This window comes from Mustela nivalis (assembly GCF_964662115.1).
Source record: "Mustela nivalis genome assembly, chromosome: 12".
Taxonomy (NCBI): domain Eukaryota; kingdom Metazoa; phylum Chordata; class Mammalia; order Carnivora; family Mustelidae; genus Mustela; species Mustela nivalis.
In genome coordinates this window covers 21005937-21030040 of record NC_139031.1, presented here as the reverse complement: position 1 = coordinate 21030040, position 24104 = coordinate 21005937, and the positions used below count along the sequence as shown (strand labels likewise).

The 24104-nt window shown below is 44.7% G+C and overlaps 2 protein-coding genes across 5 annotated transcripts in view; one reads left to right on the top strand and one right to left on the bottom strand.

Annotated features, from left to right (window-relative positions):
* Positions 1 to 4438: 4438 nt before the first annotated feature.
* MEST (mesoderm specific transcript) lies at positions 4439 to 23150 on the top strand. 2 transcript variants are annotated; one of them, XM_082694009.1, is made up of 12 exons: positions 4439 to 4513; positions 13337 to 13491; positions 15163 to 15242; positions 15631 to 15708; positions 15821 to 15957; positions 16115 to 16173; positions 17263 to 17303; positions 17852 to 17922; positions 18173 to 18274; positions 18824 to 18900; positions 20862 to 20925; positions 21844 to 23150. In XM_082694009.1, the coding sequence occupies exons 2-12, from the start codon at positions 13338 to 13340 to the stop codon at positions 21959 to 21961; spliced, it is 981 nt and encodes a 326-aa protein (XP_082550135.1). In that variant the 5' UTR covers positions 4439 to 4513; position 13337; the 3' UTR covers positions 21962 to 23150. The 2 variants fall into 2 exon arrangements, with proteins under 2 accessions (XP_082550135.1, XP_082550134.1); XM_082694008.1 differs by lacking the exon at positions 4439 to 4513 and adding an exon at positions 9820 to 10072.
* COPG2 (COPI coat complex subunit gamma 2) overlaps positions 23057 to 24104 on the bottom strand; it is a 114993-nt gene continuing 113945 nt past the window's right edge. For all 3 annotated transcript variants that reach the window (XM_082694005.1, XM_082694006.1, XM_082694007.1), the window contains one exon: positions 23057 to 23664. In XM_082694005.1, coding sequence (XP_082550131.1) covers positions 23534 to 23664 — 131 coding nt within the window. In that variant the 3' untranslated portion in view covers positions 23057 to 23533. The remainder of the gene's footprint in view (positions 23665 to 24104) is intronic.

Genomic DNA, 24104 nt, shown 5'->3' with positions numbered 1-24104 from the left:
AAAAGCGTGTGCATTCTTTTAATGGCAGTGGCTGATAAGGGATTTAAAAAGAAGTTTCAAATCTGGGTTTCACAATTCAGCCTTGCATTTACAGGCTTTTTCAGATCCTCCTTGTCCTTATCTGGACCATAGCAATAGCTTGCAAATCCGTGCCTCTTCTTTCAGCATGGGTGTTTTCCGCCAGTTCTGGTCCTGAGAATGAAAGACGTCAATCCCTTCCCCACCCTCCCTTAAGTCCGGTCTGCTGATTAGATGGAAGTGGAAAGTAAAAACTTCAAGTACCCGCCAGCTACCCGCCCTCCTCCAAGCTCACTTGTCTCCTTACTTGCATTTAGAGCCCTGGCAAAGAAGACTCAGGGAATCTAAGATAATAGAGTTAAGAGAGCTAGCTGTATGGAACCCTTCCTAAAGGCATTCCAGATTTGAATTTAAAACAAACAAAAACCCCCAGTAAAACCAATCTCCCTGTTGCCCGAATTTGTCCCCAAGCTGCCAATTTGCCACATCTGTATCTTTCCAGGCATTTCTAATACATATACAAATATATCAATATTATAAATATAGAGATATTTAGATACACGATACACAGATGTTTTTATATAAGTAGGATTGTAATAGACATTGTTTTGAACCTTGCTTTTTCATGTTTATCCAGAAGCTTTAGGTGTTAGCCTCACAGGTAGCACCCTATAGATGGACAGTTAGCTCATTTTCAGTTAAAAAAACTTTTTTTCCCCCTAATAATGCAGCATTGTTCATCCTTGAACACATGTTAAGGGGTATACATATAGGATAAATTTGGCAAAGTCGAATCACTAGGTCAATTTTGATGGCCGTTGCCAAAATGCTCTCCAAAAAAAGTTCTATCTATTTAATTCCACCAACAGTGTTCCTCTGTTTAATGTTTAGCTTTTTCTTCTGTATGTGTCTCATTAGTTATTCCCATCAGAATAGCTGCCCTCATTTCACTGGTCCAGAGTGAACTACCCACAGAAAGTTTCTTTACTCTGTTTATTGAAGAACGGGAGGAACATAAATATGTTTTGCCTACGTATAAAGTTAATGGCCTGTGGTAAAGAATGTAGACCTTTAAGCAGCCTTCCATGTCGTTTGGCTTAGGAAACACTGGGTTAGTGTGCTAGACACCTGGCATGGTTTTGGAGGAAAGAGGTGCGCCTTATTGGGCCGTGCCTGCCAAGCTGGACGACGGCCTCTGCTACTTAGCCCTTCCTTCTTGCTCAGGGCACACATCACCAAGTCTATGCCCAACTGTCTCTCCTCTGCTAAGGAGGGCTTGGAGGCTGGGGGATGGGAATGTCCTTTTCCCGGAGTCTCGATTATTCTAGCTGGAGTCTCGATTATTCTAGCTGGACTTCCAGGTGGGGTTCGATTATCCTAGCTGGACTTCCAGGTGGGGTTGGAACCTCCTTTGAGGACAGGGCCACACCATCATAAGCTGCACTCAACTTTCTCCCTTCTGCACACTTTCATGCCAACTTGGTGAAAGTCTCGTTTTGCCCAGTGGTTAAGGCCCCATCCCTGCGCCAGCAGCAGCAAAAGAATGCTTGGAATAGCAAGGAAACTTCAAATATTAGAGATTTGGAGAAACGGAACTTTCAGTAGTATAAGATTTGCTGACAAATGTTTCTGCGGAAGTTAGGTGGTGTTGCTCTGGTTCTAGCAACTTTCCCCAGTCGTGTTATCTGTGGGTGCCATCTTGTTTTCCTGCTCCTCTCCCTATTCTCTGGCAGATACATGCCCCCTTCCACTCTGGGAATGCCCTTGGACTTTTGTTCACAGCTGTATTATTCATTCATCACTTTGCTTGTTATCAGCTTATGTGCTTATCTGTACCATTGAATTGGGAGCTATTGAAGATCTTAACAGCAACAACAACAGTAATAGCAGTAGTAGTAATAGAGTAGTTCCTGTGTGCCAAGCATTCTTTGAAGGGCTTTTCAAATATTAGCTCATTTAGACCGCAGGCATCCTACATAATATTTTGGTATCCTCATCTCCAGCAATTTTTTTTTTAAAGAGGAGTTGGAGGGGGAGAAGGAGAGAGAATCTTTTTTATTCTTTTTTAAAAATAACTTTATGTATTTATTTTTGAGAGAGAGAGAGAGAGGTGGGGCAGAGAGAGAGAATTTTAAGCAAGCTTCATGCCCAGCATGGAGCCTGATGGGGGGGCTTGATCTCACAAGAGTCAGGCACTTAACTGATTGAGCCATCCAGGCACTCCTCCAGCAACTTCTTGAGCATTCTGATGGTGACTCTCTTAATTTATATCTCTCCTCCCCCACACATCCAGAAGTGGTTTCGAAAAAATGTACTTACATTACAATATGAAAGTATTCATAACATGCATATAGTAAGAACAGATTATACAGAATAACAGCAGGATTGTTTTCTTATTTCACCTGATATCAAGGGTATTTCTTTGACCTTCTGTACCATTAGTTTGAATTAGAACAGTCTGTTTCCATCCACTAGCATAGAATAGTTATGTGTTTCCCTTTAAAAAATAAATTAACTCTGTAAGCATTAATAATGTTTAAAAGGTAGGGGCTTGAACTCATGGGGTGTGAACTCACGATATTGAGATCAAGATCTGAGCTGAGGTCATGAGTTGGATGCTTAACCGAATGAGCCACCCAGGCACCCCAATTCCACAAACTTTTGGATGAATAAACATAAGTAGACATATCTGGATTCAAATCCCGGCTCCACAACTTACCAGCTCAGCCACCTTGGATAAGCTCCTTCATCTTTCAAAGCCTCAGTTTCTCATTGGTTAAATGAAGACAATAATAGCTCTTTTTATATGCTAGAATTAAATAATATGACATATATAAGGAGTTTAGCAGAGTCTGGCACATAGTGATGAACAAATGTGCGCTTTATTCATTCTTATTATAAAATGCTGGCTTGGCACAAGAGAGTCAACATGAACAAGAAGCTGTCCCTGTTCAAGTTTAACTGTTCAACTGTTCAAGTGTGTGCAAGGGACGCAGATATCACAATGGAGAGAGTGATTGTTCTGTGGGAAGGTTTTAGGAAAGGCTTGCAAGAGGATGTGACAACTAAGTTGGGTTTTTTTTTATAAGATTTTATTTATTTATTTGACAGAGATCCCAAGTAGGCAGAGAGCCAGGCAGAGAGAGAGAGGAGGAAGCAGGCTCCCTGCTGAGCAGAGAGCCCAATGCGGGGCTCGATCCCAGGACCCTGGGATCATGACCTCAGCCAAAGGCAGAGGCTTTAACCCACTGAGCCACCCAGGTGCCCCCTAAGTTGAGTTTTGATGAATGAACTTTTTAGGTAGCAAAGTGGGGAAGAATATATTTGGTAAGGGAAAAGAATATATGTGCATGGAGAACAGGGAGAAAGGAAACCCACGGTGTTTGGGAGGAAGTACAAGTTTTGGGAAGGTTTGGGGTGTGGGACAGGTGGAAATGATAAGAAAGAAGATTCTAGAGGAAGGATTCATGTTTTGCATGCCAAGTCAGAGAGTTTGAATTTAACATTGGCAATAGGGAGGCAGGAAAGCGTTTTAAGAAAAATCACTGGCAGGTGCGTGAATGATGGATTAGAAAGATGTGATGGTGGAGACCTGGAAACCAATTAGAAGGCTGTAGTCCAGGTGAGCGATAATGAGACCTGAATAAGGACAAACAGTAGCGGGAACAGAGGGGAGCCAGATGAATTTAAGAGACACTTGGGAGGTAAGATGGATAGGAGGGGGAAGGAAGGAACTTGCATCTACACCCATAGTTGCCAGGCTCTTTAGCCTCATTCCATTACATCACGGGGATTCTGTGTTGGGAGACTGGAATAGATGGTAATGTCATTAACCAAGATAGAGAGTAGAGAAGGAAGCACAGGTTCTTAGGAAGTCATGATAGTGTGGGAAGGAGGACATGGAGAAAGGACAGTGAATTTAACTTCGCCCTTGTTGAATATTAGATGTGTGTGCACCATTTATGGCAAGATGAACACAAGGCAGGCAAATATATGCATCTAGAATTTGGGGGTAGAGGACAGGACTGGAGATGTAGACTGGGGAGCCTTTAGGGTACTACGAGTCGTTAGGGACTATGACTAGCTGAGATATATAGAAGACACACCAAAGATCTCTACAAAGTTAACAACTACCCAAATATCTGTTCTTTGGCCTTCAATTTATCACATAAAAGATGAGGCCGTATAAAATTTTATTCTCATTTATCCAATCCATCAGATTCTTCTCCCAGGCACAGACTGCCATTTCATACCCTTTGCAATAGGTGGCGCTGACGCCCGGCAGGGAGAAGGCGGCTGCACAGGTTGGGTTGGGGGCGACGGGCCGGTGCACGGAGGGGCGACGCTCTAGCCCAGAGCCAGGTATTCAGTGGCTTGGCTGGGCTTCCCTGGGGACTGGGGTAAGGCCCAGTAAGTACTTCTGGCCGCAGGAAGCGCATGCGCAACCGTTTTCCCCAAACATGGAGTGTTGTAGCCCAGGTCTTACCTGAGTCAGGTAAGAGACGGGCGGGGGAGAAGTGACCCTAACCCTCACAGACCCCCCCTAAGAGCGGGTGTGGCCACACTTGGGGAATGTGGATAGTGTGCGTGGAGCACCCACACATCCTGGGGACCAGGCTTGGAGTGATGATAGTGGCCCAGGAGGGCGTGACGATATGCTGGGGGCGTGCAGGACCGCGCTGGGGTTCGTGGGTGGCTGCACGAGGTGTGCGCGCCACACGAGGGCCACGTGGGCGAGGTCCTCGGTCGTCATCTCCCAGAACCTTGGGGTCGGACGAGAACACAAAAGTCCCCTAACCCTCGCCCTCGGCGTGACTCCCCTTAGTCGGCTTGACCGCCCTCCACGGAACCGGGACTCGCGTGTCTGGGAGGCTGTGCCTTCCCACGCTGGGATAGCCGTAGTCGTCGTGGCCAGGGATGTGGCAGCCACAGGGGCCTCGGCGGGTGTGGGGGTGCGGCGACGCGGCCACACGGCGCAGGGAGGGTAGTTTGCCCTGGGAGTTGGAGCCACTCGCGGGGGAGGGGGGGTGCCAAGGGAGTGTGGTAGTAACGGGGACTCGGGAGGCAGCGCCGCAGGAGTAGCGCGGGTGGGGGCACTGGAGGGCACGGTCGGGGAGGACAGCTGGAGAAGGTGTGAGGTGAGGATAGCAATCGAGCAAAAGCGAAACACCTGCTTCTGGGTTGACTCATCCAGGCTGGAGGAATAATCTAATGTGGAAAGGAGGTTGTTTACTTATTTATTTTTAAGTGAGTTGTGTACCGTCGTCCTCTCTTCCCCAGGCATCTAGGAAATTGCTTGTCTGTCTGAAAGAAAGTAGCTAGCTGTTTTCCTTAGAGGACTGTGGTGAGCATCAGATGAGATAATATATGTGAAAGGCAAAGAGCTATCAAAATGCAAGAGACAAATTTTATTTCGAATCCTCCAATCTATTTATCTTACCTGTGTGAGTGTGTAAGATGTGCTATAGGTACGGATCAGTGGGATAGGACTGGGTGTGGGATTATGGGACCTGCGCAGTAACGTAGAGGGTGTGTGAAGATACACGGGGGGCCAAGTGACACTATAATCAATAGAAACAGCTCTCGGTCACTTAGGTTCATTTTATCTGGTTAATGGATTATTCACCTTTTGCTTCTCGACCACACATCTTTTGAACTTTCTTCAGTCAAAGACTTTCACCCAAAAATGAGCCTGAAGAGGAAAACACCAGTCACTTTTGGGATATATTAATTAAATTTAGCTGAGAGGGAGATTTGTGTGATTGTATTGATGATTTCAATTTTTCTTGCCCTCAGCATGAAACGTCATGTTGTACAAAGAGTTGTGGGCTGAGGAACCCAGGGAAGACCTAGTTCTGGATTTGACCCTTAGGTAGAGGGGTCACCCTGGCCAAGTTCCAGTACCTCTCTGATCCTTAGTTTCTGTCAGATGGGAAAAGACCTTTAAGGTCATTCGTGCATTCTTCAGAGCTTGCATACCTGCCACAGGGTTACCCAGCCCCTCGTGACGGGGGACTTGTCACGTCCCAAAATGGCTGAGCCCACTCAGTCTCTCCAGACAGACCTGACTGTTGGAAAATTCTTTATGTTGAATCGACATCTGTTTCTCTACAATTTGCACTCATTGGAGCCATACAGAATAAAATGTCTAATGCTGCTTCCACAAATATTTGAGGACTGCTAACACATTTCCTTCTTCCACGTACTCAACAAGGCTTCTTTTCTTCCAGCTAAACATGCCCAGTTATTTTAAACAGGGAGGCAGTGTGGGGTAGTGGAAAGAACGCCAGCTTTGGAGCCAGACACATCTGTGTTCAGTTCCCAGTCCTTTACATACTAACACTCAGTGCTCTGAGCTGCTGTATCTTTCTCTGCAAAATGTGGATGAAAATAGTCCTCTTGCTGAGTTATTGTAAGGATTAGGGATAAATTGGTGAAGATCCATGCTTAAAATATGAGAGCGGTTATACCTTCAGTGACATAATTTGCAATGCATTTTTAGGTGATCCCTGAACAAATTCCTGTTTATGTGTCTCTTAAATTGCTTTGTAAAACAGAATAAAATACTTTCGGTGAATTCTGACTAGCAAAATAGAGTAGGGTTAATTTATTCCCGGTGCTTCTCTAATGACATTCTGCAGTCTACAATGGCATTTTTGGAGCCATATCACATTGGCTCCCTGTCCCCTAAAGCCCCAAGTCTCTAACATGTGCAGCTGTTCAGCCTAATTTCTCCCATGTTGAACTTCTTCCATTTATTTGAATCAATAATTATAGATGGCTCTTCAGAGTGGCGGTCCCAGTTCTGTCTCGTCATCTTCAGAAATATCCTTATGCTTGTCATAGTATGGGTCTCACACCGGGGTTAGAAAAAATATGATGATCAAACGTGTGGTACCAGCCCCACTGATCTCATACCGCTGTTGCACAATGAATGCTGAGCTTCCGACACTAATTTTTGCACAAATCCGAGGTCTTATTATGGGGGACCATCTTAGAATTGGAATGTGACAGGAGTGTCCGATAAGCTGCTGGTCGAGGGAATGCACTGCCCAGCATGTCGGATGTCTGTGGATTATGTTTTCTGTATCCAAGAACTGTAAGAGTGTACTGAGAGCAAGCCGGAGGCAGACTTTGGATTTATGTATGGTTGCATGTTTTCTCAGGCGCTTGGACTATTTTATACCTTAGGCTAGATTCTCCCGGGGTGGAGGAAGCTTCTTTCTGGAAGTAAGGCAGGCACATTTAGGAATTTAGAATTCCACATTTAGAAATTCATTAACCCTCTGGTTCCTGGGCATTATTTGCTAGCATAGTCCTCTCGACTTTGGAAAAGCAAATTCCCGGCTTTAGCGAAGCCGACCTCTCATAGTATCTTCTGCATTGTTAAGACTCTTTTGCTTCTGCAGTGGAGGGTCTTCCGAACAGAAATGTTTTTGTTGCCTAAGCAAGTTCTGGGTTTGAAGTCCTCAACCCTTAATTCCTCCTTCTCCAAGGAAGTTTTTTCTAGCCACTCTGTTTCTCTTGAGCGCCTGACTTAGAATTCCTGTTGTTTTCAAAAGCTTCCTTGGTCCCCTCTCCATGCCTCCCCCTAGCAGTTTCTCCTATGTGTCCACTCGTTCTAAGGCTCTCAGAATAAGATCCTTTGTAAGTGCCCAGTCGGTTAAATATCAAACTGCCTTCATCTTGGGTGCTGGTATTCCTGGTGTGGTGAGAATGAAAGTATGGAATCCGTGGGACTCACTGACAACAAGTACGGGGGAAAAATAATGCAAAGGTTGTTACTATTGTTTTAATTAAAATGGGAAAACCTTTACTCTGTTGAGAGGACTGATTTGAATTTTGCTAAGTAATTAATTCAGTCCTTAAAAGGTGGTAGTTAGTTAAAATAGGTAATCTTCTACTGTTAAAGGGAGTCATTTATATTTTGGTAAGTAACCATTTGAGTCCATAAAGGGTTTACATCCATCTGTGGCTTCTCATTTTCTTTAGGACAAATTCCAAACTCCTTAGGATGAAATACTCGTTGTAGCCTAATTTTTTGCCTGCCGGCGCTGGACCCAGAGGACTTGCAGTTTTCCCCAAAGGTTGGGCAGTCCTGCGCCTCCGGTTGCAAATGCCGTCCCCTCTGGTTGGAATGCTCTTTGTCTCTCCGGTAAATGTCTATTCATCATTCAAGACAACCCTCTCCCCCTCCCCTTAATTACTTCCTCCCCTGTGCGCCCCTCAAATTCTTGTACTTATTCATGCAGTATTTATTAGGGGCCTGCTTTGTGGCTGGCACTGTGGCGGGCTCTGGGGATACAAAAGGTGAATAATACTTGGGCTCGGCCTTTGAGGGCCTTAGATGTTAGGGGGAGGGGGCCAACCTGTCACAGAATGTTGCCAGGAAATTAAAGAGAAAATTTAAGCGGCGTCAGTTCTTGTCCATCTTCCCCACCGGATGGTCAGCATCTTGTTCTGGGGCAGGGGCCATTTCTCATTCGTCTTTGTATCCCCGGCTCTTAGCTCATTGTAGGTGCTTAAAAAAAATCGTTCCTTTCACGACCTTGTTCATCGGACACCAGAAGTGTACCCTGGATTGCGCCACCCGTTTTGATGACAGCTCATAAGTGGTGGGTTCTCCTGTGTCTGGTTGGTGGCCCTTACCTCCCAGTGCAATGTTAGGTGCTGGGCGGCCTTGGGTGGGCTCCGCTGGACTGGCCTTTTGCGATTCATGCTTGCCTGCGCTCTGGGCTGCGGAATGGCCCGGGCTGGCGGGTGTGAGTGGAAGGAGAGGCCTGCAGCGCCCCCGCTGGAGGGAGCCGGCACTGCTTGGGCTGCCTGGCTCGCTTGCATCCCGCGTGCGCGTTCATCAGTTTAAGTTTATAGCCAGAAAACGAACGTAGACACTGTGATTCTCTCTACTTTTCTTTTCAAAGGCGTAATATATGCCTTTTAAAGGATTATAGCTGAAGAAGGAAATTCCTTCCCTCTTTCCTGTACCGCTGGGGCCCTTGCATTGTGATTCAATCGTACATCTAAAAAAGGGGGAGTTTTTGTCTCATAATTGTGAATATCATTATTTCTGGCCCGATACACGCGAGAGGGCTGCGGCGGGGCTCTGGCATGCGGGCCACGTAGTGCTGCTGCAAAGGAGACGTGCCTGGCGCCGTGGTCATGGCCGTGGTTGAGAGAGAGAATCCCCCAAGTTTTGCCCTTCTTGCTTCCTAGCCGCTGTACCCCGAATCAGCCGATGAGATTGGTAGTAGCCCCAGCAGAGCTTATTGTTCCCTAGCCATTTGGCTGGACATAGGTCCCATAGTTAGGGACTTAAGAGGTGTTGGGCACTTGAGGACCGCTGCTTTGTACTGGGTACTCGCCTAGTTCAGAACCCATGCCTCGGGCGTGGTGCAGACTGAGAGCAGGTAACCACATTTGGCCGCTCTGAGCCCCTGCACCTGAGGTCGAGTGGCCACCTCTGGGGTTGGGGGGGACTGTGGGTGGTGGTCTGTGGTTGGGGTGTGTGTTGGGATTTCGGGATCTGTGGTCTTTTCCTGCAGTGTTAACTCAGCAGAACCCAGAGCTCAGGGTTGGGGGGGCCTGTGAGGGAGCAGTGGGGTGCTGGCGGGGGTCGACAACTCTAAAGGTGCCCCCTAGAGGTGCTGCTGTGAGAAGGATGCTCCATCCCTGCTGTGGCGGCCGGGCTGCGGGGAGGGGCCGCGGGGAGGGGCGGTGGCTGTGGCGGGAGGGGCACTGCGGCGCGGTGGGCGGGCCAGGGGCGGAGCGCGGGTGGGCTCTAAAAGTCGGTGCCCACTCGCTCGGCACTGCCGCGGCAACCAGCACATCTTGGTGCTTCCTCTGCGGCAGTCGCATCTCGCGCAGTGCCGCAGCGCACGCCCGGGTGGCTGCTCGCTGCTTGCCGCGGCCGCTGCCGCCCTCGCAGGCTGTAGGCTGTGCCCAGCTGCCGGCCGGCCTGCCCTGCTGCGGGAGCTGCGGCGCGCGGTGCTCCAAACCGTGTGCCGGGCGGCATGGGATAAGACGCGGCCATGGTACGCCGAGATCGCCTCCGCAGGTGGGTGCGTGCGGCAGGCGCGAGGGGGTGTGGCTGGCTCCAAGCCGCCGTCTGGGAGAGGGTGGGTGCAGGCTAGCTGGTGGGGACTCTGTGTGTCCGTGCCAGGGCTGCTGGACCGCGACTCCCGCAGTGGAGGGAAAACCCCCACCCGGGGTTTGGGGTGGGGGAGAGCACCTGCCTGCCCTCTGAGCCCTATCCGCTTACTTGGGAGGGGATGTCACTCTTGCATGCAGTAGAATATGGAGCTGGAGATCTCCCAGATTTGATATTTCTGTACCCTGGTATCGCTCTGATGCGATTTAGGATTTTTAGACCCCTGTGTCGCCATGGCGGAATTTAGGATTTTTAGACCCTAGTATCGTCCTAGCGCACTTCAAGATTTCTAGATCGCGGCTTCACCCTGGCGCGACTTAAGATTTCTAGATCGCGGCTTCGCCCTGGCGCGATTTAGGATTTCTAGACCGCGGCGTTGCCCTAGTGCGATTTAAGATTTTTAGACCCCATCTTCGCCTTGGCACAGTTTGGGATTTTTAGACCCCGGCATCACCCTGGCACGATTTAGGATTTCTAGATTTTGATACCGTTCAGATGCAACTTAGGATTTTAGACCCGGCATCGCTCAGGCGCGATTTAGAATTTCTAGACCCTGGTGACGCTTTGGTGTGATTTAAGATTTTTAGACCCCGGCATTTCCTTGGCGTGACTTTGGGTTTCTAGACCCTCCACATCATCTTGGCACGGTTTAGAATTTCGAGACCGTGGTATTGCTGTGGCGCAATTTAAGATTTGTAGACGCCGGTATCGCTGTGGCGCGATTTAGGATTTGAAGACCCTGGTATCGCTGTGGTGTGAGTTACTGCATAGGTGTGACTAGAACTTGCAGTACCATATCACCGAGGCGTAAGTATTTTTCAGATTTCGGTAATGAGACGCTAAGTGAGAATGATGATGTGATCAAACTGTCATAATGTTACACGTGAATTGTTTGCAATGATTTACAAAGTAGTTCACAGCCTCACCCGACGCTGGAAGGTGGCAGGTTTGGTGATATTAAATGTATTTTTTCCTCTTGACGAGACGAAGAAATCAAGGCTTGGAAGGGTTGATTAATTTCCAGAACGTTTGTTACTTGGGTTTGCTGAATTTATAGTCTTGACTTGTGGCTCGTCAAGTAATGGAGATTTTGGTCAAAAAATGATTAATCCCTTTCGGCTACTGACTACCAGATTGCTTCCCTACTAAAAATCCCAAAATGTCGTTAGGAACATTTTTACCGAGTAATTAAACTAGAAAACGGCTTCCTGAAAGGTTGCCTCTTTTCTTTAGAGGAGTGAAAGAGAAGGAAGGTATAGAGGGTGGGGGTGTCCAGGAGTGGAAAATGCACAGTCGTTGCCCACCCCACCCTCTGCTCCTCCCCCACTTCCCTCCCCACCCCCCCACTTTCCTCCCCACCCCCACCCTCCAACCCTTCTCCATCCCCCCCATCGCTCACCTTCCACTCCAATCCCCCTCCCTCCATCCCCCCAACTCCCCCCCCCCCACCCCTCTTGCAGGGAGCCTCCTTCTGCGGGCTCCTCTCGTAGCCCCTCCCTGGCTCTCTGCTGAGTCATTGCAGATATTCCTCCGCTGGAACCCCTGAATGAATGAGAAGAAAAGCGGGGGGGGGGGGGGGTGCGGGGGGGGGGTTGGGGAAGGAGTGATGAAATGTGAACGTGCAAATGTAGGAGCTGAAGTACAGGACAGATGATAGCTAATGATATCCAAACCTGATACTTTCTGTCATCTCATTTTTCAAGTAGATACTGGGATGTAGCCTGCTGCTGTTGTGGGGTAAAAATGGTGATATGGTGATGTTTGGGGGGCATTTTAGGGAATCATTTGTAATATTAACTTGAAAGATACAACCAAATCATTGGGTGTGTTTTCTGGACAGCTGCTTTGGAGGAAGGGGGGAAAAAAGACTTCCCTGGTGATGCAAAAAAAAATAGGCAGTGCTGCTCAGAGTCTTTAAGGCGCTGGTGATTTGGCCCCTGTGGGACCACAGTCTTACTTGTTTTAGAGTTAAAAAAAAATTTTTTTTTTTTATTAGTTTATGATGGATAGAGATTGTGGCCAGATCACAGGCAAGATGGTGGAAGGGTGTGTACACACAGCCACTGCTGCCATGGCTGTAACAATTCATTTCCCTGATTTATGGCTAGATTTTCATTTTAGAAGGTGTTTCCATTCTGGTTATTTTAGAGAACTTCCATTGTATTGATAATTCTTTCTCTGCTGACTATGGGAATATTAGCAGTCAAACTAGAAACAGAGGGAACTGTCTCTGATTCCTGTTTAGCACTCCTCATTGTGGATAGACTGACTTAGAAGTTCTGGGCATGAGAAGGTTGGGTATGCAAACCAGTGCTTTCCTTCCAAAGGCAAAAGCAATTTTCAGGTGTTGGATATGAGCTCTGACTCATTTTTTTTTGAGGGGTTTGCAGTATGTGTGTGTGGGGGGTACCAGTTCTAACAAATTAAATAAATGAGAGCTACCTCAGAGTCTAAGAAAAGCAGAAATACAACCTGCTGCCCTGACCTCTCAAGAGATTAGATATTGTGGGTCATGACAAAGCTGCTTATGGCGAAATACACAGCGTACCTAGCTTCCTACAGACTGTTTACCTGGAGCAGTTTCTCAGCACAGACACAGGGAGTAGTACCAAGTGGGGCTTCACTGGGGTCAGAGAGTTGATAAATACTAAAAAATCAAAAATGGCTCTGTTTAAGAACATGTGATGCTATTTTAAACATTAGTGGAAAACTACATATGTATATCTATATATATTTAACATTTTACTTGAGGGGGGTGCTGGTGGGTGGGTGATAGAGCTTTTAGAATAAATAGGAAGGAAATCTTTCCTGGGGAAGCTTTGATAAAAGCCAACAAAAAGGTGCAAAGTACTTAACTTCCTTTTGCTTTACGTAAAAACCTCTTCAGGTTTTAGGAAAAGCACAGTGGGGGGGGGGGGTGTGTGCCAAGGGATTAAAGTGGGAAGGAGAGGGGGAAGATGATGTATTAAAGTAATATATTTTTTCCTTAAAATTAGAATGGTGAGCAGGTATGGGCATTGCGGGGAGAGGTATACTTTCTGCATTCTTGGTAAACTTTCTGCCATGGCATGGGACAGAAATTTCCCACCCCATTTTACCAATTTGGGGCTTGTCAAAGCATGTACAGCGTCATCTGACTGCTTACCCCAGGTCTCTCTGATTGTCTTACAGGATGAGGGAGTGGTGGGTTCAGGTGGGGCTGTTGGCCGTGCCCCTGCTGGCGGCCTATCTGCATATCCCCCCTCCCCAGCTTTCTCCCGCTCTTCACTCTTGGAAGTCCTCGGGCAAATTTTTCACCTACAAGGGACTGCGCATCTTCTACCAAGGTAAGAAGAGGACTGTTGGAGCATCCTGCGTGTATCATAGGTTCCGTGAGTCCCACTGAGGTACTCACTTTGTTTCTATTGGTCTCGTTGCCACTCAAGGGAGGGAGGGGGGAAGAATCCTCTTTTTCTGTGTAGTGTGCTTGAAGGAAGCAGTTAATTCCCCTTAAAAACTCCATAGCAGGGAAAGTCAAAGGAAACTGATAGGGGTAGCTGGGTGGGAGCAATGGAATGGAGATTCCGGTATCTGTAGAGCTGACTTTTCAGTATGATTTTCTCTTCATAGCCTCATTTGTATTGATAGATAGCAGTTTTCTCTTTTGAGCGCCCCTAGTGTTCAACGGCTAGCCCTACTGCTCGCTCTGTTTCCCTCCATCCCTGATTTCATTTTATTGTTTTCTATAAAGTGTATTTGTTATATGCATAACTAAATGTGATTTTAAGCCTTATACCTTTGTATAGATTAACTTGCTAATGATAATTATTATAACTGCTACTTATCAAGTAATTACCAGATGTTAGTCATTGAATTATGTATTCAACCTTTGTTATTATCTTTAAGATTAAATATCTTTACTTCAACAGTACTTGAAGATGGGTGCCATTAACCCCATCTTATAGGTAAAGAAACTGAAACGAGACTGGAAAAGATCTCTTTTGGGCGGGGGTCAAGAGCAATAACGAAAAATGTTTGTCATAAACCGTTTTTCATTATTGCTCCTGACCTCCTCTCATTTGCTATATTCAACTAAGTAAGTATTTACTTTTCTTTATATTGGTCATTGAGTTGTTTCTAGTTTTTTCATGTTTTAAATAGTTAATGTTGAAGGGATACCTTCGTGTATATGTTTATTTGTTCCATATTTCTTCAAACTACACTATTTGTCAATGGAATGATTTTATTTGCATGGATTCTCAAGAAAATATTTTAAAATTGGTTCCAATTAAATTATTTTTGCAAACCTTACCAAATCTCATGCCCCTGGCAGGATGTATGAATGTGCCACTTTTAATCTAATGCTACAAGCAAGGCATTTTACTGTTTAAATGTTTAGCTAATTTAAAATGTTTCTGCATTAAAAAATGTCCAAGTCTATACTGCTTAATCCTTTGCTTGTTAGAATTGTTAATAGTTTGAGCATTATGCTTTTGATACTGGATTGGCTTTCCCCTGGAAGAAATGAAGGTGCCGGACAAACAGGGCAAACTAAGGTGTCCAGTAGGTTGAGGAAGTGTTGCCATCTATATTTTAGAAAATTTTTGCGAGGCCCTTAATGATAAGGTACAAAGAATCTGTAGTGTTTATGTTGTCATTGTATACTTTTAACTTCACAAGGTTACTTTTTACTGTGAAAAACAACTTACATAATGATAATACAGAAAAAAGGAAAAGATGGAGAAATACTTAAAAAAAATATAGGTGAAATGAAGCAGACTGCCTTCCAGCATTTTCATATAAAATGTGTTGTTTACAAGTTTTTAAGATACAAAAGAAAATAATCCAATGCCTGTTTTTACCTAAAGCAGTAAGCTTCTGTTTTAAAAAGGAATTTATTTTTATTTCATTAATTTAGTCAGGGTTTCTTGTCCTTATACTAGCTTACTTAGAGTTTAAGATTTTCAAGGTTATTTTTATAGGCAGTCAGCCTAACTCATTTCTTTCCTTCTTCCCAGACTCTGTGGGTGTGGTTGGAAGTCCTGAGATAGTTGTGCTTTTACATGGCTTTCCAACATCCAGCTATGATTGGTACAAGGTAATAAAATCAGATTTCTAGATCCTACTTTCTTTAAAAATCCAAAATCAAGGATTTCTTTTTTCAGCACTGGAAGGTTCTTCTGTATTTGAATTGCCTAATGAAATAGGATCAAGTGTAGAGCTGTTTCTCGTTTAATGTAAGGCAGTAAAAACTCTGGTGATCTGGGAAGGATCATTGCCAAGTTAAAAATGCTGGAGATTTCCCCTCGGTGGAGATTAGGAATAAACGAAGAGGATCATCTGAGGGCCTGTGGTACTTGCACAAGATTTTCCCTTTATCAAAGTCCGTTTGCTAAGCCAAGATCGAAATGAAATTCCTGTGCTGTAGGCCGGAGGAGAGGAGGCGCAGGATCACAGAAGCCAGATCATCTCTTTCTTTCTTGTAGATTTGGGAAGGTCTGACCCTGAGGTTTCATCGAGTGATTGCGCTTGATTTCTTGGGCTTTGGCTTCAGTGACAAACCAGTAAGCAGCATCTGGATGGGACCAGTGTTGGGTGGGGGAGGGAGTGGGTCTGGCTGGCAGAGGCTCTGCACTCATGACTTCCTCCTTTATGTCTGGGCCGCCTTCTCCTTAGAGACCGCATCACTACTCCATATTTGAGCAGGCCAGCATCGTGGAGGCACTTCTGCGGCACTTGGGGCTCCAGAACCGCAGGATCAACCTTCTGTCTCATGATTACGGAGACATCGTTGCTCAGGAGCTGCTCTATAGGTCAGTGAGGTCATAGACTTCAGCACTATTCACGGGTCGCATTGGCTTGAGATGTTGGGAGAAGTTTCGTTCTAGCCCTTTTCCCTCTTGGGAGTTTGTCTTCAGCTGCTGGATTGGTGTTATGTCCACTCAGCTGTGTTTCCCTCACCTGTTCTAGGTTCAAGCAGAATCGATCCGGTCGGCTTACCATAAAGAGTCTCTGTCTGTCAAACGGAGGTAACTGCCGTGATGGTGGGTGGAGAGTGAGGTGTAGCCGCGAAGGGCCACAAGAAGATACCACCTCAACGTCTAAATGGGAATCTGATGAGACTGCAGGCAGACACAATTAAACCAGAGGCCCTTGACCTTTTTGTGCCATGAACTACTTAGGTGGCCTAATGAGATTTATTGCCCCCTTCTCAAAATAACGTTTTTAAATACAGAAAATAAAATGAATAGGACTATAAAAGAAATGGATCGTATCAACATACAGTTCATAAAAAGCCGTGTTATAGAGCTAAGGGCTTCTTTGTAAAAGCATCGCTTAGCAAGGTGGACGGGGCGGTCCAGCGAGCACCGCCCTCGGGAGTGAGGAGGGCCGGTGACGTTTGGCAAGATCTGCAGCAGCCGCACTGGATCAGCAAACAATCGTGATGAGGCCGCAGGGGCTTCTGGTACTCCTGTGGTTTGCTGCAGAAACTTAATTGGTGGCAGTGTCAGGTTTTAGGTAGAAATTGAGCCTCTGATTAGACCTTTAGGAGGGATTTCTTTTTCTTTGTGTGCCATGGAGCATAGCGTATAAATCCATGAATAATGCACATGTCTCCTGAATACCATAAGGGCAGATGGGGGCAGGAGTCTATCCCTTTATCAGCAGTGCTCAGGGCCTTTTCCCATTGACTCCAGAGAAAAATGGAAAAGGAAAAACTCTCGTTTCTCCCCCAACCCTGCCCAGGGACCCGCAGTCCCTGAAAAAATGGGTGGTTTCTTTTGCAGCCCAAACCATTAATGATACTGGGTGCCCTGAGGAATGGTTAGAAAGGCCAGGGGGAGTTAAGGTTTAGTCATCAGCATTAAGGACGGGCACCGACATTATCTTTCCCGTTTCTCTACTCTGATCGTGGGGAAGTTAGTCCCAGTGGGACAGAATTTGACCTATTAAACAGAATTCCTTGGAGAAGTAATTAGATGACAGAACTAAGTTTTACTGGTAATCCTGTTTCTGGCAGTGATGACCCCAAAGGTGGGGTAGTCTCCAGTAATGGACCCATGTTTGGCCTACGGTTGTTGGTAAATGACTAACATAAGTCTCTTTTTCTCCTATAGGTATATTTCCTGAGACTCACCGTCCTCTCCTTCTCCAAAAGGTTGGCTACTCCGGTCACAAAATCTTTAGTTTTTAAGATTTATACCAACATGAATAATGCTAGGACCTACATAAGGGCCATACCTGCTGTAATGGGCCATAGTGAAAATGCTCTCCTCAGGAACTTACATTAATAAAGGTAGTTTCTTCCTTCTTAGGCTGATAAAACCCAAGCAGCCTCTAGGTAAAGCCTCATTTTTGAGAGTAAGAAATCAACAGACACTTAGAGAAATACAGCTATCTAGAGATCTGTGCCATTAGCACGGTGGCTGAACAGATCAGACCCTAACATTGAATACATCAGTTAGAAGGCTTAGGGATTTAGTGTAGAAATGTAATCTTAAAGGGAATTACAAATAGGTTTTGTCTTTGTGAGAGAATGGGTAGGCAAAACAAACAAAACCAATAAATAAAAAACAAAAAAGGCCAATAAACAAACATTTCAGTAGCGGGACATTTGACTAAAGTCCTTTTTTAGTTCCTAATATAAAACTTTTGTTCTGGTTAGTGGTTTTTTTTTCTCTAACATCTTTACTTCTTCACCTACAGCTTCTCAAAGATGGAGGCATGTTGTCACCCATTCTCACTCGACTGATGAACTTCTTTGTGTTCTCCCGAGGGTAAGTCATTGTCAGAGACTGATTTGCTATAGCCTGGGAACAATGTAGTGAAAAGTTGCCATTAAAATTCTGGGCCAAATCCTAGGGTTTGATACTTTAAAACAAAGATGTTGGCCACTTGCCAGGGAAGTAGTAGAAGGAATTCATAAATCAGTTAAGGGTCAGACTGTATGACCTGTGAGGTTCCAGTCATATTTGACATTCTGGATTCTTCTCACATGTGTCTTCCTGCTCTCTCGGGCTCTTTCAGTCTCACCCCAGTCTTTGGGCCGTACACCCGCCCCTCTGAGAGTGAGCTGTGGGACATGTGGGCAGGGATTCGCAACAACGATGGGAACTTGGTAATCGACAGGTAAGAATAACACTTTGCTTTGGTTTCCAGGGAAGCTCTTTTTTGGGAGGAAGTGGGGATAGGTGGAGTATTGCTTGCTTTGTTCCTTGCTGGCTTATTCCCTCTCTCTGACCTGTGAGGCAAACCAAGAAGTCACGCACTGTTCTAAGAAGAAAGAAATTGAAAATAGCGAGTGAGCCATCAGTGTAAGCCATGTGGCACACAACGTTTAGATAAACAGCTTTAAATTCTAATGCTCATTCAGTTTCTAACTGGCCGATGGACTTTGGCACATCCTACTTTGGGCTTTTTGTGAATATTAAATGCCTCAAGATGTCTAATCGTGGTGGTGAAAGGAGCCTAATCACCTCTTAAAAATGCATGTCTCTTTCTTTTTCATGTCTTTTCCGTAGCAACAGGGACCGAGGAGGACAGCTCTCAGTCTTACACAAAGAATGCTCTCGACTTGGTCCCAATGAGAATGTAGCAGCTTTCGTTTTAGGATGCCTTTACATTGCTGTAACACTAAAGATTTCTTGTTCTCCTCTTGCTGACTTGGCTGTCCTATAGTCTCTTACAGTACATCAACCAGAGGAAGAAGTTTAGAAGACGCTGGGTGGGAGCTCTTGCTTCTGTAACTATTCCCAGTGAGTATCTCTACCTTACATCTTGATAGGACTGAGGGACCATAGGGCGAAAGTAATCGCCAGATTTAGCAAATAAAAATATGAGACACACAGCTAAATTGGAATTTCAGATAAACAACAAATACTTTTTTAGAAGTATGTGCTTTGTAATATTTTGACATATTTATACTTAAAAAAATCATTACTTATATGAAATTCAAATTTAACTGGGCATCTTTTATTTAATCTGGCAGCCCTACTCTGCAAATCTGGACACGCGTTGTAGAGGGAGGATCTGAAACAGCTGCTGCCGCCAGGGTAGCTGGGGTCCGTGTCAGGAGTGGGGGCGGGAGCGGCTGTGGCGCGGTGCGGTGGCCGTGGCTGCCAAGTTACAGGCTGAACTGCTGGGTGGGACAGAACGTGGTTTCTCTGACTAATCGAGAGGCTGTAGGTGGTTTCTGCTCATTTGTCTCTTTAATCTTATAGATTTAAAAAGAAAAAAAAAAAAAAATCAGTGCTGTGTCCCAGACATAGTAGTGCTCCAGAAATTAGTGGCTGATTTAAAATGTCAGTGGCCAGCTGTAACTGGAGAGAGACCTAAATGATGACAGTATCCTGGATTTATAGGAAGAGAATATGGAGAGTGAGACTTAGTCCTTTGGGTTCAGGCACAGAGGAGCTGGAGGGGAGGGAATGAGTGTCTATATATAGGAGAACTGTCCCAAATGGACTGTTGGCTTATTCCCAGAAGCTCCTTATAACCTTCTTATTTGAAAGAAGCTGAGTTTTCTAGCATAAATCAGTGGGACTACATCAACCTAAGAAAGCTCTGTACAGTCAAAGAAACCATCAACAAATGGGAAAATTATTTGCAAACCATACATCTGATAAGGAGTTAATGTCCAAAATATAGGAAGAATTCATATACTCAATAGCAAAAAAACCCAAGCCAATTAAAAACTGGGCAAAGGCCATGAATAGATATTTACTGCAAAGAAGATATAGGAAAGGCCAATCAGGTACATGAAAAAAGTTCAACATCACTGCCCCTTAGGGAAATGCAAATTAAAACCACAACGAGATATCACCTTACATTTGTTAGAATGGCTGTCCTCAAAAGATAAGAGAGAAGTTTTGGTGTAGATGTGGAGAAAAGAGAACCCTTGGTACCCTGGTGGTAGGACTATAAATGGGTATGGCCACAATGGAAAACAGTATGGAAGACTCTCAAAAAATTAAAAATAGAACAGCCATATGATCCAGTGACTCCATTTCTGGGACTATAGCCAAAGGAAGTGAAAACACTAACCTGAAAAGATGTCCTCACCCCCTTGTTCATAGCATTGTTTATGATAGCCAAGACATGAAACAGCCTAGGTGTCCCATCAGTCAATGAATGAATAAAAAAGCTGTGTGAGAGAGACAGACAGACAGACAGATACACACACACACACACACATTGCAGTGGAGTATTATTCAACCACAAAAAGGCAGTCTTCCCACTTGTGACAATATGGATGGGCCCACCAGGCATTATGCTAAGTGAGATAAGTCAGAGAGAAAAAAAAAATACCATATGATCTCACTTCTGTGTGGGATCTAAAAAACCCCACCCAACTCAGAGGAAAAGAGATTAGATTTGTGATTACCAGGGGTCGGGGAAGAGGGAAACTGGAGGAAGGTAGTCAAAATATACAGCCCCGTACTTACAGGTACTGGGGATGTGATGGACAACATGACCACTACAGCTAACAAGTTGATAGAGTAGATCCTAAGAGTTCTCAGCACAAGAATTTTTTTTCTTTCTTTTGGGTGGTAATCATTTCACAATATACATAAACCAAACTGTCATACTGTATGCTTTAAATTTACATATAGTGATATATGGCAATTATTTCTCAATAAGACTGGAAAAAGTATTTTTTGAGGGTAGGAGAATAGATGTGAGCGCTTTAGTAATTCATTCCTCTTCTCTTTCCTAGTTCATTTTATCTATGGGCCATTGGATCCTGTAAATCCCTATCCAGAGTTTTTGGAGCTGTACAGGTGAGTCTCCCTCAGGGGTCTTTGCTTTGTTCCTTATGGTGACAGTGGTGAACAGGATAGCCACTGTTTCTGCCCTTGCTGGCTGTTCATCCAGGAAACATGTTAGAAAAGGATGAATTGGGGAATCTTACTTTCTTACATTCAGAAATGTAAATATATATGTTGGCTTGATTTACACAGCATGTTTTCACTGTCATGGTTACTACATATTCGTAGGTGTACAGGTAAGAAAAAGCTATCATGTGAACCAAGGAGTGGAAGTAGATCTATTTTAAGAAATGTTTGCTTTAGTCTGATCATAAAGCTAACTCCTCCACCTCAGCTCAGCAGACCGCAAGGAGAGATTGAGAAGAGTACACTGTGGAAAAGTGCCTTCTCATTGGTTGATAGTTTCTCTAGGTACTTACTCAGAAGGTGTTGGAATACGAAATCTTGACTGTGTCACATAAGACCATCCCATACCTTCACGTGGCCTAGCAGAAACAACCCAGTAGTAAATAGTGTGCATTTAATTTTAAGCAAAATGCCCTCCCCTCATCTCCTCCCAGGGTTAAGGAAGGTCTGTTGTTATCTTTATTTGGACAGTGAGTTGCTGAGTGGCCCACTTGTTTAATGCCTCATGCTTCTCTAAGGAGCTAGAAGGTCCTCCTGCTTGGGCAGGTGTTGCAAAGTGTTAATGCTCAGTTTGTTGTGTGTTGGATTATGAACATTTAAGAACGAGTCTGTGTATGTCATAAATAGAATTGGCAAGTTTATCTGCCTAAGATACAGTTCCAAAGTAGAAGGTGAATAAGCTCTTTGTTGGTTCCTTCCAGTGTGGTATGTCCGCAAGGGCCTTTTACTGGGGCTGCCCACTGGCTTGCATCCGTCCCCTCCCTGCAGCCTCAAGTTCACCTCCATGCTGTTCTCTTCCACTAGGAAAACGCTGCCGCGGTCCACAGTGTCGATTCTGGATGACCACATTAGCCACTATCCACAGCTAGAGGATCCCATGGGCTTCTTGAATGCATATATGGGCTTCATCAACTCCTTCTGAGCTGGAAAGAGTAGCTTCCCTGTATTACCCCCATCCCCAACCCACTCCCTTTATCTGTTGTGTATTCCACTTAGGAAGAAATGCCCAAAAGAGGTCTTGGCCACCAAACACTATTCTCTCACAAAAGTCCACCTGACGCACATTGTGATCAGCATATAGTCAAAAGCCCACAGAAGCTCCGGCTAAGGATGGCCCTAACAGTCCACCTTCTGTTCTTTTCACATCTGAGCGAGTGTATGGACTTGCCTTTGCGCTATTAGGAACTTCTTCAAAGTCTTTTTAACACTTCTGTGGACTTTTCTGAAATATCTAGAAATGCTCATTTTGGGCCCATCCTTGACCAGAGTCCTATGGTAAAGACAGAGGAGAGGGTGTCTCCTGACTTGTCCTTGAACGGCTGTAAGGGCACATGCGTTCTTAAGTTCTCTCAGCAACACAGCTTCAAGTGAGAGTGAGTCTCCCTTGTCATAACTTGGGATTTCATTTCATCGGCTGCTTTTATTAATAGACATTTTGTTTAAAATAGGGTTTGGTTTGAATAACGCAGTATTCTAAGTATACTTTAAGACTACAATTTACCTACATGTATTATATGTATTTTCTAAGGATACTAAACCAGCAGATACTCTGGCAGAGGAGTGAACCTTATTAAATAGGTTTAATTTCTGAATACATTGAAGTAAATCCAGACTATTTACAGAAGTTCCTAAAATCACAGGATACTAAGGACCAGTAGCATCTGTGCCAGAGATACACTGTTATTAGCTAATTCTGACAGCGAATAACAGTCTGACTCTTCATACCTCAGTGCTTTGAGGCATGTCCCTCCTGAGCTGGAGGGGAGGGGACCGTTGTATAGTCCAGGTTACCGAACCGAACATACAGAGATTCCTTGTCTGATGACTGCTTAACTTAACTTCTCATTGGTCGTCTCAGAGAGACTTCCTCTTGTAGCTCAGTAATTCCTGTACTTTCCACACAGGAAAGGTCTAGAAACTTTAAGAACAAATTCTGAAAGACCTATGAGCAAATGGTGCTGAAATTTTTTTTAAGCCACAGCTTCACTGTCTTAGTCGAAACAGGAGAATTAAGTGATTATTTTAGATTTTTTTTTTATTAGCAACTTCAAGTATAACTGAAACTGGAATAAGTGTTTATTTTCTATTAATAAAAATGAATTTTGACAAAAGTGGACTCTCGCTTCCCCTCCCCCGCCACCCCTCTGGGATAAAAGCTTTCCAACATTGTCAGGAGCTTTCAGACGCACATTAAATTAAAGACTATAATGAGGTTTAAGCAGCTGGGGTACAGGATAGTATTTGATTTGCAAGATCACCCAAAGCTGTACTGTCATACCAAAGTTGACCAAGTATAATTTTTAAAAAAAAGGAAAAAAAATTTACATGCACGAGGACAGATATTTGCTTGATCTGCTGGCTCAGGGCCAAGTATTTAATTTGCTTCTCCAAAGCCATTAATCTTTGAAAGTATGATTCTGGGAAATTCATGCCACTAGCCTAAAAGCCCACTGACAATGAAGTATGCATTGACATCATCTTGTCCAGTAAAAATTTATCCAACAGAAGCTAAGATAACATCTACAGGTGTTCCCTCTTTGCTTCTGACAGTCACCTGCATGGTCACTCCATCCGCTAAGGCCAGCCTGGACCTCACCAATAAGTCATAGCCACCTCTGTACACACCTGAGAGAGAAAAGCAAGGAAAACTAGGTTAGAACTCAAAACAAGCTCTGAATAATGAAATACGTCATGCTCTGCCTGCATTTCCTTTCTATTATTTTAGTTTAGCTTTTCTAGAGATCTGTGTTTATGGTGAGAACTGAATCCTGTGTACAAAATGTTAATCTTTTGTATTCTCATGATACCAGGCACATAGAAGGTATTCAGTAGTACTGGTCTGGAGTACTCAGAGGCGGTAAATGGTGGCGTTGGTATGTGGGAGTGATTCAGGGGTCTCAGGTCAAACTTACCTCTTCAAAGAACAGCCTAAGGATAGCCTGTGAATAACTGAGCAGCTAAAACAAACTATTCACACTGACAGGGCTGTAAATTACAACCCCTGTGATGCCTGTGCACACCCGTTCCTATTTTGCAACCATACAAAGGGGGAATCTGATGGAAGT